General features: G+C 35.8%; 1 protein-coding gene across 4 annotated transcripts in view; it reads left to right on the forward strand.

Moving 5' to 3' along the window:
• Positions 1 to 16,483, forward strand: part of ANKIB1 (ankyrin repeat and IBR domain containing 1) — a 160,535-nt gene that overhangs the window by 74,162 nt on the left and 69,890 nt on the right. For all 4 annotated transcript variants that reach the window (XM_063100255.1, XM_063100254.1, XM_063100256.1 and 1 more), the window contains exon 5: positions 12,276 to 12,393. In XM_063100255.1, the coding sequence (XP_062956325.1) occupies positions 12,276 to 12,393 (118 nt within the window). The remainder of the gene's footprint in view (positions 1 to 12,275; positions 12,394 to 16,483) is intronic.

A 16,483-nucleotide genomic window follows, 5' to 3' on the forward strand; every position in this document is an offset into this window, starting at 1 on the left:
TCTAAATGAACTAAATGTATAACTACAATAAACTATTACATTAAGTTAAAAAAGAGTTACAGAACAATTTGATAGTAGTTTTTTTGTATATAGTTAGTATGTATAGGAAGAAGATTGCAGTACACCAAAATGATATTTGTGGTTATGGATAATTTTCTTTACTGTTATTATTTTTTCTATTTTCACAAATTTCCTGAAATTTATAATAAATATTTATTGCTAAAAATATGAAAGTTTTCTCCTTGCTGACTCTACCCTCCCCTGTCATTTCTTGTGTGTACTACTAGACTTAAGCAAACATATGTACATATTGAATTTTTAATGCAAAAGTGGGATCATATCATACATTGAGTTCTACTAAAATATTTTTTCAAGTTAACAGTATATCATGAACATCTCTTCCAAGTCAGAACATGTTATGTACACACTTTACTCATTTACCTATTGATGAACATTTAAGTAATTTAGATATTTTTGTCTTTAAAAACAAGACTAGAATGAACATTTACTTGCCTACTTGCCAGGTTATTTAATCTTTCTGCCTCAGTCTTTTCTTCCTTAAAATAGAGATAGTAATAGTCTCTACCTCATAGGGTTGTAGTGATTCTTAAATGAGTTAATATATGCTTATGCTTATGTGTATGTGTAGAACAGTGCCTGGTGTATTTTAAGTGTTAGGTAATTGTTTGCTTCTATAATCAAGATCATCATATCATCATCATTACTATTGCATTTATATACACATTTAAAAAGTATATTCCAACAGCTGGTTCAAGGGTTTGGATCCCCTTACTGGCCAGCTGCAAAAATATATACATAAAAAATGAAAAGTATATTCCCTGTATATTTCTAGAAATTGGTCTGATGGATCATAAGATTTTAAACCTTGATAGATGCTGTTGAACTGTCCCAAAAGATTATATTAATTTACTTTTCTTCCATTAGTATATTAGAGAATCCTTTTTCTCATACTCTTCTCATCATTGGATATTATCAGTGTTGTTATTTTTTGCTGTTTGGACAAATAAATGATACCTTGTTTTAATTTATTTCTTTGATTTTTCTGTGAATTCACTCTTCGTTTGCCTTTTTTCTATGGATTGTTCATGTTTTCTTAATACTTTCTAAAAAACTTTTTCTTTTTCCATATCCTAAGTTTATCACTTGTACAGTATTCGGAGGGGTAAATTTTTTTTCTTTATGGCTTCCAAATTTATGACATGCTAATATTATAATCATATGCCTGTATATTTTTCTAGTTTTGTTTTTAATCCATATTGGACTTGTTTTTGTCTACTGTTTTTATAATGTAAAGAGTAATACTTTTGTACTCAGATAAATACTTGTACACAAATGTTTTTAGTAGCACCATTCACAATAGCCAAAAGATGAAAATAACCCACGTTTATCAACTATGAATGGATAAGATGTGATATGTCCACACAATGGAATATTAGCCATAAAAAGGAATGAAGTACTAATACATGCTGTAATATGTATCAACCTCAAAAACATTATTCTGTTTCTATGAAATATCCCGAATAGATAAATCCATAGAGACAGAGAAAGCACATCGGTGGTTTCCAGGGTGTGGGGTAAGGAGGAATAAAGAGTGACCGCTTAATGGGTATGAGGTTTTCTGGAGAAACGAAAATGTTTTGGAACTATAGATAGAGTTGGTGATTTCACAACATTGTGAATATTCTAGGTGCCACTGAATTGCATACCTCAAGATGGTTAATTTTATGGGTTGTTTTTTTTTTAACCTCAATTTAAAAAGAAAAAAACAGTGCCTTCTTCAAAATTCATTATTACACCTTCTATCTTGACCATGGTAACTTTTGAATTATTTTGTCTATGTTAGTAATTTTACATGGCCTGCTGTGTAATTGTATTAAGTCATATAATTAGGTATTTTTTTAAATTTATGTTCTTAAGGTGAAGTGTATATTTTAGCTAAGTTTTGGTTCAGTTAATGATGTGGGAAGTGTATAATATATCTCCATAACTTCTTGACACATCTTAATTTAGTTCTTTCCTTTAAATGATTAATTTATAAATGGGTAAAATCCACTTCTTGATCTCATCATTCAACAGAACTCTAATACTTGGCTAGACACTGTTTTGGGTTCTTGGAAGTTACACTGAAGAACAAAGATAAGCACCTGCCCTCAAGATATTTATATTCCAGCAGAGAGAGTGAAACACAAAAATAAGTTTAATAAGTAAATGAATACATAATTTCAGAGTGGTAACTGCTATAAAGAAATAAAAATAAGATGATGTGTTAGAGTGATGGCTGGAAAGAGTGTGTTCAATTTATTTAAACCCCAAGCAAAAAAAGAAAAACTAGTGAGTAATCGCCCTGTAAGGATCAGACTCTTTTTTTTTTTTTTTTTTTTTTTTTAAAGATGACTGGTAAGGGGGTCTTAACCCTTAGCTTAGTGTTGTCAGCACCACGCTCAGTCAGTGAGCTAACCAGCCATCCCTATATAGGATACAAACCTGCAGCCTTGGTGTTATCAGCACTGCACTCTCCCGAGTGAGCCATGGGCTGGCCCAAGGATCAGACTCTGAAGAAGTAGGATTGTGTGATTACATCTGAATAAATGAAGGGAAGAGTGGGCAAGGTGTTGCTAGAAAAGCCCATCTAAAGAATCCCTGCTTTCCCTCCCTACTCCCAGTCTATAACTCAGGAAGTCTCAAGGTTCTTTTTCTGGCATGGAACCCATATGCTGGACATCGCCTTCGCCGGCTACCCTGTTTACCAGGTTTAACCTCCTCTGCTCTGTGGGAGTGGCTACCTTCCTGTTAGGTCAAAGTACAGGTCAGAGTATCTTAGGTCTTGATGCCCAGGTAAGAACAGCTGGGTAAGGAGAAAGGACACTGAAATGAAGGGAAAATTCTAAGAATCATAAAGACTTTCTCTGGCTGTTTTCCCCTCTACCTCCCAGGCTAAACTCATGCATCAACTAATGAGAGATTGGTATTAAGGGGAATTGGAAATATCCTTTCTCTCCCCTGAGTGTCTTTCACGTCTTTTAAAATTTTAATACTTACCGATACATTTGAGTAAATAAGTACTGTTTTGTTTTGTTTTGTTTTAAATAATGAACATATTTTACAGTCCAGGGTGGGGGAAGGCTATTTTCAAATACAAACGAATACTTCTTTCATAATTCCTTTATGTCATAGTCTTTCTCAAAGAGTTTTTGAGGACAACCAACATTTTATACATGTTATGCATTTCTATGTGAGGTGGTTTCACATTTCTTCAGTGGTCTTTTGGTAGCAGTAGTATGCGGAGGCAAAAGAGGTACTTTCATTCCCTGTTTCTTTTTCATTTAGTTTTCTTTTTCTTTCTTTGTATCAGTACTGACTGCTTTGAAGGTTATTTCTGGTTTTTGTTTAATCTGAAAATAGAAGCAGTTTATCTTTGCAACAGAAAAGAGAAAGGCACCTTCATTTTAATCCCTCCTGCAGAAGAGAGAGCTAGTGCCTGCTTGGGACTGAGCAATGTATTGAAATGCTTCACATGACCTAATTACAGTTCTCTCACAGAGATTTGGAGTGAATATGTTACGTGCTCATGAAGTCAATATGTCTTTGTGACATAAAAACTATTTTTCTTCCATTCCAATTTTAAGTTTAAAATTGCATGCATTTTAAAAAACCTAATCTGTACAGATGGCTTTATATTATCCCTTCTTTCTCAATATATCTAAAATCAAAATTTTCAGTATATTATGCCAGAATTGCAAGGAAAATTAATTTTCCCCCATTAGTTAGGTACCATTTTCTCTCTACATATTTGATTCAACATAAATGAGATAGAATGATAGCTAATCTGAAAAAAGAACATTTAGAAAATAAGACCAGAAAATATACAATTGCTGCCATTAAGAATATCAAGAAAGGTCAGTGGAGGCAGCGGCAGGAGAGGCAGCGGCGGGAGAGGCAGTGGCAGGAGAGGCAGCGGTGATGGCAAGGAGATAGCGTTTGCCCTCTGGGAAGCTGACAAAACGCTAAGGATTACCCGGCCTGCCCCGTGGCAAGATGGAGGTCTGAAGGCAGCGGCAGCGGTGGAAACTCAAGACTTGGGGGCACCAGGGACTGGAAAAAATCACAGTGCCTACTTGGAAAGAAGAAAAGGTAGCGACTTGCCCCAGCCCAACCCCAGAGCGGGCCCCTAGAAAGGTTGGAGCCACCACCGCTCGCAGTCGGTGACCGCGCAACTCTGAGCCCACCCGCAGAAGGGACAGCGGCAGCAGCGGAGGAACCGGCAGCAGTGGAGCCTGCGGCAGCAGCGGAGGAACCGGCGGCAGTGCAGCCGATGGCAGTGGCAGCAGCGGAGGAGCCAGCGGCGGCAGCAGCAGCGGCAGCGGCGCCCTTGCCAGCGGCGGAAGCGGTGCCAGCGGTAGTGGCAGCAGCAGACGAACCGGGTGCAGCAGCAGCAGCAGCGGAGGAGACAGCAGCGGTGGCACCGGCAGTAGCGGTGCCAGTGGCAGCAACGGTGCCAGCGGCAGCAGCAGGGGAAGCGGCACCAGCGGTAGCGGCAGCAGCGGCACAAGCTGGGAAGTGGCGGCAGTAGTGCCGGCAGAGGCTGCGGGAGTGGCATCAGCGGGGAAAGCGGCAGCGGCAGGAGCGACACCCTGCAGTAACACCCCATCACCCAGCAGCCTGGCAGAGTCCAAGCTGAACAGAGAGGTGGCTCCCCGGAGAGGCCCAAGGCCCGAGGCAGCCACACACGCAAGGCTCTATTGGCCAACTGAGTAGTCACCAAGGTAGCCATACCAAATTGGCAACCACAGCAATATCTTAGTCAGTCAATAGTGTAAAACCAGTGGACTGTGAAACCCCCTGCCACAATGAATAAACATCGAAGAAAAGATACCAGAAATACAAAAAAATCAAGAAAGTACACCACTCAAAGATAATAAATCTCAAGCTCTAGATCCTATAAAACAAGAAGCCCTTGAAATGACTGACAAGGAATTTCGAGTGATAATTCTAAGGAAACTGAATGAGATACAAGAAAACCCAGCTAGACATCATGATGAAATGAGGAAAAGTATACAGGACCTGAAAGAGGAAATGTACAAGGAAATCAATGCCCTGAAAAAAACTGTACCAGAACTTGCTGAACTGAAGAAGTTATTCAGCGAAATAAAAAACACAATGGAGTGTTTAACCAGCAGGCTTGTGGAAGTTGAAGAGAGAACCTCTGAGCTTGATGATGGGCTGTTTGAAATAACACAAGCAGAAAAAAATGAAAAAAGAATCAAAGGCATTGAAGAAAATCTGAGAGAGATATCAGACAACCTTAAGTGCTCAAATATCCGAGTCATGGGTATTCCAGAAGGGGAAGAAAAAGGAGATTGCATTGAAAACATATTCCACAAAATAGTGGCATTAAACTTCCCAGGTATAGGAAAAATCACAGATCTTCAGATCCAGGAAGCTCAACGATCTCCAAACGTATTAAACCCAAAAAGGTCTTCTCCAAGACATGTTATAGTCAAGTTGGCAAAACTCAAAGAGAAAGAGAGAATCTTAAAAGCTGCAAGAGAGAAGCATCAAATCACGTATAAGGGAGCCCCAATCAGGCTAATATCAGAGTTTTCATCACAAACCCTAAAAGCCAGAAAGGAATGGGATGATATATTCAAAATAGTAAAAGACAAAGATTGCCAGCCTAGAATACTCTACCCTGCAAGGCTATCCTTCTGAAATGAAGGGCAAATAGTATATTTCTCAGACAAACAAAAACTGCAGGAGTTCACCACCACACGACCACCCTTACAAGAAATCCTCAAGGGAGTACAGGGTTTGGTTCCTGAAAAATAACTACCACTGCCATAAAAACCCAAGAAAAATCAAAACCCACTAGTATAATATAAATGGCAGACGGAAAGAAATCATTAAGATCAGAGCAGAACTTAATGAAATTGAAACCCAAAACACAATACAAAAGATCAATGAATCAAAAAGTTGGTTTTTTGAAAAGATAAATAAAATTGACAAACCATTAGCATGGCTAACAAAAAAAAGAAGAGAGAAGATTCAGATAACAAAAATTAGAAATGAAAAAGGTGATATTACAACTTATTCATCTGAAATACAAGGAATCATTCGAGACTACTATAAACAACTATACGCCAACAAGTTTGAAAATCTGGAGGAAATGGATAAATTTCTGGACACACACAAGCTCCCAAAACTGAACCATGAAGATGTAGAAAATTTGAACAGACCAATAACAATAAAGGAGATTGAAGCTGTTATCAGAAGGCTCCCAACAAAGAAAAGCCCAGGACCAGATGGATTCACAGCAGAATTTTACCAAATATTCAAAGAGGAATTGACACTGATTCTTTACAGACTATTCCAAAAGATTGAAACAGACGCAAATCTCCCAAACTCATTCTATGAAGCAAACATCATCCTGATACCAAAACCAGGTAAAGATATCACCAAAAAAGAAAACTACAGGCCGATATTCTTGATGAATATAGATGCAAAAATCCTCACTAAAATACTAGCAAACAGAATACAGCAACACATACGTAAAATTATTCACCATGATCAAGTGGGATTCATCCCAGGGATGCAAGGTTGGTTCAACATACGCAAATCAATAAATGTGATACACCATATTAATAAAGTCAAACACAAGGACCATATGATCATCTCTATAGATGCTGAGAAAGCATTTGATAAAATTCAACACTCACTCATGACAAAGACCCTCTATAAGTTAGGTATAGACGGAAAGTATCTCAAAATAATCAAAGCCATATGTGATAAACCCACTGCCAATATCATCAAGAACAGGAACTAGACAAGGATGCCTACTCTCACCACTCCTCTTCAACATAGTGCTGGAAGTACTAGCCAGAGCATTCAGAGAAGAGAAGGAAATAAAGGGCATCCAGATTGGTAAAGATGAAGTCGAACTGTCCCTGTTTGCAGATTACATGATCCTATATATTAAACAGCCTAAAGCCTCTACAAAAAAAATCTTGGAGGTGATAAATGATTTCAGCACAGTAGCAGGATACAAAATCAACACACAAAAATCAGTAGCATTTCTTTTCTCCAATAGTGAACATGCAGAAAGAGAAATCAAGAAAGCCTGCCCATTTACAATAGCCACCAAAAAAATAAAATACTTAGGAATTGAGTTAACCAAGGATGTGAAAAATCTCTGTAATGAGAACTACAAACCACTGCTGAGAGAAATTAGGGAGGATACAAGAAGATGGAAAGATGTCCTATGCTCTTGGATTGGAAGAATCAACATAGTGAAAATGTCCATACTACCCAAAGTGATATACAAATTCAATGCAATCCCCATCAAAATTCCAATGACATTTTTCTCAGAAATGGAAAGAACTATCCAGACATTTATATAGAATAACAAAAGACCACACATAGCCAAAGCAACACTGAGCAAAAAAAATAAAGCTGGAGGCATAACACTACCTGACTTTAAGCTATACTACAAAGCTATAATAACCAAAACAGTATGGTACTGGCATAAAAACAGACACACTGATCAATGGAATGGAATAGAGAATCCAGAAATGAACCCACACACCTACAGCCATCTGATCTTTGACAAAGGCACCCAGCCTATACACTGGGGAAGAGACTGCCTCTTTAGCAAATGGTGCTGGGAGAACTGGATATCAATATGCAGGAGAATGAAACTAGACCCGTACCTTTCACCATATACTAAACTCAACTCAAAATGGATTAAAGAATTAAATATACACCCTGAAACAATAAAACTTCTTAAAGAAAACATAGGAGAAACACTTCAGGAAATAGGACTGGACACAGACATCATGAATACGACCCCGAAAGCATGGGCAACCAAAGGAAAAATAAACAAATGGGATTATATCAAACTAAAAAGCTTCTGCACAGCAAAAGAAACAATTAACAGAGTTAAAAGACAACCAACAGAGTGGGAGAAAATATTTGCAAAATATACATCTGACAAAGGATTAATATCCAGAATATACAAGGAACTCAAACAACTTTACAAGAAAAAAACAAGCAACCCAATTAAAAAATGGGCAAAAGAGCTAAGTAGGCATTTCTCTAAGGAAGATATACAAATGGCCAACAGACATATGAAAAAATGCTCAACATCACTCAGCATCCAGGAAATGCAAATCAGAACTACACTGAGATACTATCTCACCCCACTTAGGATGGCTAAAATCCAAAAGACTCTGAACGATAAATGCTGGCGAGGTTGCAGAGAAAAAGGAACTCTCATACATTGTTGGTGGGACTGCAAAATGGTGCAGCCTCTATCGAACATGGTATGGAGGTTCCTCAAAGAATTGCAGATAGGTCTGCCATATGACCCAGCTATCCCACTGCTGGGAATATAACCAGAGGAAAGGAAATCATCAAGTCGAAGGTATACCTGTTCCCCAATGTTCATCGCAGCACTCTTTGCAATAGCCAAGAGTTGGAACCAGCCCAAATGTCCATCATCAGATGAGTGGATACGGAAAATGTGGTATATCTACACAATGGAATACTACTCAGCTATAAAAACGAATGAAATACTGCCATTTGCAACAACATGGATGGACCTTGAGAGAATTATGTTAAGTGAAACAAGTCAGGCACAGAAAGAGAAATACCACATGTTCTCACTTATTGGTGGGAGCTAAAAATAAATAAATAAATTCACACACACACACACACACACACAAAAACTGCAGGGGGTGGGGGGAAGAAGACATAACAACTACAATTCCTTGAAGTTGATACGACAAGCAAACAGAAAGGACATTCTTGGGTGGGAGCGGGGAGAGGGAGAAGGGATGGGGGTTTCGGTAATGGGCCCCAATAATCAACCACATTGTATATCGACAAAATAAAATTAAGAAAGAAAAAATGAATATCAAGAAATATTCACTCTCATTGCTGAAACAAAGAGAGGTACCTGGAATCCCAAGTATGGACTTGGAACACATTTTCTAGAAGCAGTGATATGCATAGTGTATAACTTCTATACTAGAATGAGTACTACAAGTTTAACCGTTAAAGCATTTACTAGGTTTTTGCAGGGAAAAGTATGTTTTATAAATTAGCTTAAAAGCAAACTGTACGTGATGGTTTGGGGCTTTTTCTAGGATAATTTGGATTAAATTGTAGTCTTTCTTTTTTATTTAATGGTACCCCTATATAGAATAGTTTGGGTTAAATTTCTATTTCTTTTTCTAGTTAAGTTCACGGGATATACCTGTATGTAGAGATTCATGGCAATATAGCTAGCCGAATATTTACGTAGGTGAAGTAGACTGTAAATGCCATTTAACATAAGTCTTCACTCTCATTTTTTAAAAGGAATAGCACAACAGATTGTGTGCACTGCCACAGTTGGTAGCCCTTTAACATCCCCAGTGATTTTTCTTTTATTCTTTAATTATTTTTTTTTCTGTAAAACATGCTCTTCATAAAAAAGAAGCAGGATGAAAATTTTAATTATTCATTATTCTACCATTTTAAAATAATTATAATATTTTGCTGAATTGTCTTCCATTTTTCTCCTTGCATATTTTTATATCATTGTGATGATATTATATATTTTATATCCAACATGATTTTTTTTTCCCTTAACACTCATGGTTTTTACAAACTCATCATGAAAATCATTTTGAATGACTGCTTAGGTTAGTATTCTAACATGTGTATGTCATATAACTCTCTTAATGTATATTTGGGTTATTTGCGTTTTTTCATTTTTGTATCTAACATTGCAAATAATTTTGTTCACATTTGTGATTATATCTTAGAACAGATATATATATGTGATTATATCTTAGGAAAAGTAAAATTACTGGGTCAGAAGATGAATGTTTTAAAAGCCCATGATACATGATTAGATTGTTAAATGATATACTGATTTTTATTTTCACCTATAGGGTATCTGAGGGCCATCTCACCACAGCTTTACCAACATTTGAGTATTGTCTTTGTTTTTTTTTTTAACCTTGGCCAGTTTGCTAGGTAAAAAGTTTTTCTCTCTAACGATGTTTGTTTTTGTATACATGTTAAAGGTAAATACACTTTTTGTGCTGAAATTGTGGCAGATTTTTATGTGATCAAGTCTGTCAGTCCTTTTTATCATTATCATACTTATTGCTCTTATATGCATCACTGCCAGAAGATGTCTAAGGATCAGAAAATTAATTGTGTCAAGTGAGAAATTAACCCTGGTGATTAGTCCTAGTCATATGGGGTTGAGTTAGAACTAATGAAAGAGTTACCATAATACTAAAAACAGGGCAAGAAATAAAATCTAATTCTAAAATATCTATAAATCAGCTGCAATGGGTGAGGTTTGTTAACTGCCCGGGGCTTTCTAAAAACTGTGATAGGTGCCGCCAGAGGCCATCCTCAGTGGTTGTTTTTCTAAGTATGTGGTAATTTCTACGACTTTTAAAGCTATGACCGTTAGTTCTATGCTTACTGCAATAAACTAGTTACATCTGTTTAAAAGAATGAAATAGATACATGTTCTAGTATTTGAATGATAAAAATGTAATATTGAATAAAAATACAGGAAAGCAAATTGCCTAAAGATGTACATGGGGTCTTCAAAAAGTTCATGGAAGGATGTTATTATCTTTTAATTCATTTTCCTATGAACTTTTTGAAGTAATCTCATATATGATGTTATACCATAATATTATAACAGCCATAAATCAAATTCATGATAGTGATTGCCATAGGCAGGGATGGGGGAGATTAAGGAAATGGAATGGGGAGAACATGTTACAGGTTATTTTAGCTTTATTGAGTTTTGCTTCTTTTTTTTTCAAAAAGGACTTGAAACAATTACGGGGAAAATGTTATCAATAATTGATTCAAAATGGTGAGACACTTGTGATTTTTATTTTTTATATATTTTCTGTTAAAAGCAAAAAATATATAAATAAAGGGTAAATATATAGTAAATATAAATATAAATAATAAATATATAAATAAAGGAATAAAAAACCTGAGATGATATAGTACCTAAAGTGAGAAAACAAAGGGACATCAAAGAACACTTGAATGAACAGAGAGAGCATTTATAAGAAGTCTGAATAGTATGGTATAATCATTTCTCTCCAAATTAATTAATAGGAATCATATAATGTCACTAGCAATCCCAAATAAATTATGGTTGGAATTTGATAGAGTAAGTCTACAGTTCACTCAAAAAATAGACAGGAATATCCAAGAAATATTTTGGAAAACCAAAAAGGAGTGCTGCAGGTTCACTGATAACTTTTTTTTTTTTAATTTTTCAAAAGAACTTTATTAAGAAACAGAGAAAAGATATAAAATACACAACCAAAGGAATGAAATAGTCTGCAGCACAGATGATTTTACCCTAGGGCAGGTAAGAGAAATAGGCTGGGCTGACACCATGGCCCTGATTCCTCATCTTCAACTGGGCTCTCCCTAAACCAGCCAGTTCAAAGTTTTTTGGGGACAAGTCAGGTTGCCTTCCCAAACCTCCTTCCTAATCTCCTCTGTGTACATAGGCCCTTCTATAACTGGTCCCCAAGATTTCTCACCCAGCACTTCAGGTGAGGTCTCTACCCGTCCAATCACAGGAGTCTGCAGTCCTTGGAAGACCTATTTTTGCTCCTGTCCTGATCCATTTAATTAAACACTAAGCAGATTCATAACTTTCTAGTAAGTGTAAATGTTCATTGGTTTAATGACTAAAACTGTGCCTAAATGAACACACATACAAGACTACTTTGAAAAGTTCATGGAAGGATTCATGTTATCTTTTAATTCCATTTTTCCACAATATTTTTGAAGTACCATCATATATTCACATATAATTGATTTGCAAGTAGAACAGACTGAATTTAAATACACAGGAACTTTAGTAATGATTATTGCTCAGTGTTGGGATTTTAGGTTTTTATTTCTAATACTTTTCTATATTATCCATATTTTCAAAACTGTAAGGTAAGGTTGTCCTGCCATTATACTATGATACTTTTATTTTTAGAATGATAAAGTTCATGAGCCTCAGCATCTGCTTTCCAGATTAAAAGAAACTTGTGAAAGGGTAGTTTGAAATCTGTGATAGTAGAGCATAAGAAAGCTTTTTGAACCTAGGTAACCCAAATTGAAACTGTGAAGTTAAATAAATGATAACCATATACTTGTTTATAGGTATTTTGATACTTCCTAAGAGTATAATGGCCAACTTAACTTTGTTTTTCTTCTTTTCAAAGCCATATGAAGGATTAAGGCCTCAGGATCTTCGTAGATTGAAAGATATGCTTATTGTGGAAACTGCAGACATGCTTCAGGCTCCTCTGTTTACTGCTGAAGCTTTACTTCGAGCTCATGGTAATGAAAGAAATGTCTTACGCTTCTGATAACATGGGTACCTTTTGAAAGTTTTCACAGTTAAAAGATGGCTATTTTTGTATTTTAATATAAAACAAAATGGTTTGTTAACAAGCCCAAGTTGTTTTTTGTGCAGTGGTTACTGCAGTACTCTGCATCCTCATAACGTTTTGTATTTTGAAGTACAAACTGGCTATAAATCAAAGAGGGGAAATTGAAAATTTCTTTTTAAAAATGAAGCTACTAAATCAACTTACACATTGTCTCGTTTTAGAAATGTGTCTGATTTGAGTGGGGTTGGGCATTGGAATCCATAGTCTTAGTCCTGGTTTTGTTACTGATTTTTACTGAAGTCATTCAAGTATAAAATTGTAGTAGTTCAAGTAAATATCTAATGATTGTGTTATTAGTATTGTCAACTGTATTTATCTTATGTAAAAGCTGTTTTCACCATGAAATGCACAAAGCAAAGTTAAAAGTCAACTCAAGAATGTACCATCACTTTTAAGAGTTGTCTTTTTGTTTTTTAAGATATAACCAATTTACTTAGAAAAATTTTTCTAGTGACTCAGGTTATTGTAAGTTCTATGTGATTCTTAACACAGCTATTCTTGGTGTTGTCACATGCTAGGTTGGACCCTCTCATTGCACACTTGATATTTAACATTTTGGCAGGTTTCCAAGAATAGTATTTTCTGGTTTAAAAATATCTTGAAAAAGAAAAAGAAAGGTAAATGTTGAATTAAAGAAAAATTTTAAATACATTTTTTAAAAAGTAAATGGCTATTTTATTCCAGTTGTTTGGAGGCACTAGCTGTCTATTTTAGATATAGATCTTTATCATCTATACTAAAATAGAATGTCAACTTCCAAAATTTTATATAAATTTTTGATCAGAAGAAAACATAAAACTCCATATTCTATCTTGTTGATCACCACTGCTGATAAGTTGGTATATAACATTCCAGAATCACTTTCTTCAATGTTAATGTTTTCCATGGTTCTACGATTGGTGTTTTTTTCCTACTTTGCATACCAGTGGCTCTTAAATTTTAGTGTAATTGCCTGGGAAACTAAACATAGATTCCTAGGACTAACCCCAGAGAGTCTAAGTCATTACATGTAGAGTGAGGAATACAAATAAGTCCTGTAAACAAGGCTACCAAGTGGATCACTCTGAGAGGCGTTGCTATGCACATTTACCTAATGAAACCCATGGTTTTAAAAACCACCTAAACAACGAAGACTGTATCTACTACCTGACTTTAATCAAGTATTCTAGACTGTATTTCTAAGTGCTTATTTATCATTTTCTTTTCAGTCCAAGAATCTCCACAGCTGAACTCATCATTTCTCCCACTGTCTTGATTAGTGGGCACCAACGTTTGCGTAATTACCCTAGCCAGAAACTTGGAAGTCATACTTTACTCTTCCATCTCTATTATGTATGTCCATAGTACCATTTTCTCTTCCTAAGTATCTCTCAGCCTCCCTGCACCCTTACTAGCTCTTTCCGTTAATGCTGCCACTGACTTAAATTCAGGCTTACATTATTTTTCATCTGAATTGTAGTACCCTGAGTCCTAGTCTCCAGTTTTGCCATTCCTCTTTCACCCAATTAATTTTTTATATTGCCATTATAGTGTTCTTTTAAAATGCAGATTTAAACATGTCATTCCCCTGATGAAAACCCTTTCCTGGCTCTCCCAGACTAAAAACCGTACAAATTTTTTGGTAGACTTTATGACACAGGCTTCTTAAACCGGGCTGTCACTCTCCTCATTTCTTTACCTTGCCCATTCCAACTTATCCTTAGAAATCACCTCTTCTAGGAAATCTTTTCTAAGTATGTCTTTTCATGTCTCCATTGAGACCTTTCCTGTCTATTCCTATTATATCCCATGCATCTATGTCATACATTTAGAAATCAGTATTGTTATCTCTTTTTAAAATATTTATTAGTATTTTTAATTTAGTTGAAATGTGTTGATTGCACATATTTATGGGGTACAGAGTTATATTTCAATACATGTATACAATGTGTAGCGATCAAATTAGGGTGGTTAGCAAATTTGTTATCACAAAAATTTATTGTTTCTTTGTGAAGAGAACATTTAAGCTCCTCTTTTAGCCATTTGATAACATACACTAAATGATCATTTATTATAGATTCCTGGCTACTACTATATACCAATAGTACTTATTTTTCCTATCTAGCTGTAATTTTGTGCTCATCAACCAACCTCTTATTATCTCCCCTCCCTGTTCCCCTTTCCCTCATCTAGTAACACAGTTCTCCTCTCTACTTTTAAAAGTTCAACTTTTCTATTTCTCTTTCTGTGCCTGGGTTATTTCATGTAACATAATTTTCTCCAAGCTCATTCACTTGCTGCTGTGAGTGGTAGAATTTCATTGTTTTTTATGGCTGAGTAGTATCCCATTGTGTGTGTGTGTGTGTGTGTGTGTGTGTGTGTGTGTGTGTGTGTGTGTGTGTGTGTGTGTGTACACACACACACACACCACATTTTCCTTACCCAATCATCCATCAATGGACATTTAGGTTGGTTCTAAATCTTGGCTATTGTGCATACACCTGTGATAAACACGGGAGTCCAGGAATGTCTTTGACATGTTGATTTCCTTTCCTTTGGATATATACCCAGTAGTGGGATTGCTGAGTATGGTAGTTCTGTCAGTAGTTGTTTGAGAAACCTCCATACTGTTTACCATAATGGCTGTACTAATTTATAATCCACCAACAATATATGAGTTCCCTTTACTTTGCATCCTCGCCAGCATTTGTTATTTTCTGTCTTTTACATAGTAGCCAAATCTAACTGGGGTGAGTTGAAATCTCGATGTGCTCTGATGATTAATGATGTTGAGCATTTTTCATATACCTGTTGGACATTTATATGTCTTCTTTTGAGAAATGTCTGTTCACCTCTTTGCTTATCTTTTACTCGAATTTTTTGTTTTTTTGCTATTGAGTTAATTGAATTCCTTCTTATTCTGGATATTAGTCCCTTATAAGATGCATAGTTTGCAAATATTTTCTTCCATTCTGCAGATTATCTCTTTGCTGTATTGTTTCCTTTGCTATGCAAAAGCTTTTTAGTTTGATAAAACCCATTTGTTTATTTTTGCTTGTGTTGCCTGTGCTTTTGAGGTCTTATTCATAAAATCTTAGCCCAGTCCTATGACCTGAAGTGTTTCTCCTGTGTTTTCTTCTAGAAATCTTATAGTTTTGCATCTTACATGTATGTCTTTAATACATTTTGTTGATTTTGTGAAATGGTGAGAGATGGGGTCAAGGTTCATTCTTCTACACGTGGATGTCCAGTTTCCCCAGCACCATTTATTGAAGAGACTGTCCTTTCCCTAGTGTATGTTCTCAGCACCTTTGTCAGACATCAGAAATGTTTTGATTTCTTGCTTAATTTCTTCTTTGACCCATTGGTCATTCCAGAGCATCTTGTTTAATTTCCATATATTTGTACAGTTTTCAAAGTATCACTTGTTCTTGATTTCTAGTTTTATTCTGTTGTGGTCTGAAAAGATACTTGACATGATTTCAATTTTTTAAAAATTTGTTGAGACTTGATTTGTGGCCTAACATATCTATCCTGGAGAATGATCCATCTGCTTATGAGAAGAATGTATATTCTGTAGTTGTTGCATGAAATGTTCTGTAGATATCTGCCAGGTCCAGTTGGTCTGAAGTATAGTTTAAATCCTGTGTTTCCCTGTTGATTTGTTGCCTAGACAATCTGTCCAATGCTGAGAGAGGAGTGTTATAGTCCCCAACTATTGTACTGGGGTCTATCTCTCCCTTAGATCCAATAATATTTGCTCTATATGTCTGAGTACTCCAATGTTGAGTCCATATATATTTACAATTGTTTTATCCTCTTGCTGAATCGATCCCTTTAGCATTATATAATGTCTTTCCTTCTTTTGTCTCTTTTTATAGTTTTTGGTTTCAAGTCTATTTTATAGCTACTCCTTCTCATTTTTTGTTTTCCTTTGTGTGGAATATCTTTTTACATCTATTTGCTATTAGTCTGTGCATGTCTTTATAGGTGAAGTG

This window comes from Cynocephalus volans, chromosome 6, assembly GCF_027409185.1.
Source record: "Cynocephalus volans isolate mCynVol1 chromosome 6, mCynVol1.pri, whole genome shotgun sequence".
Classification (NCBI taxonomy): Eukaryota; Metazoa; Chordata; class Mammalia; order Dermoptera; family Cynocephalidae; genus Cynocephalus; species Cynocephalus volans.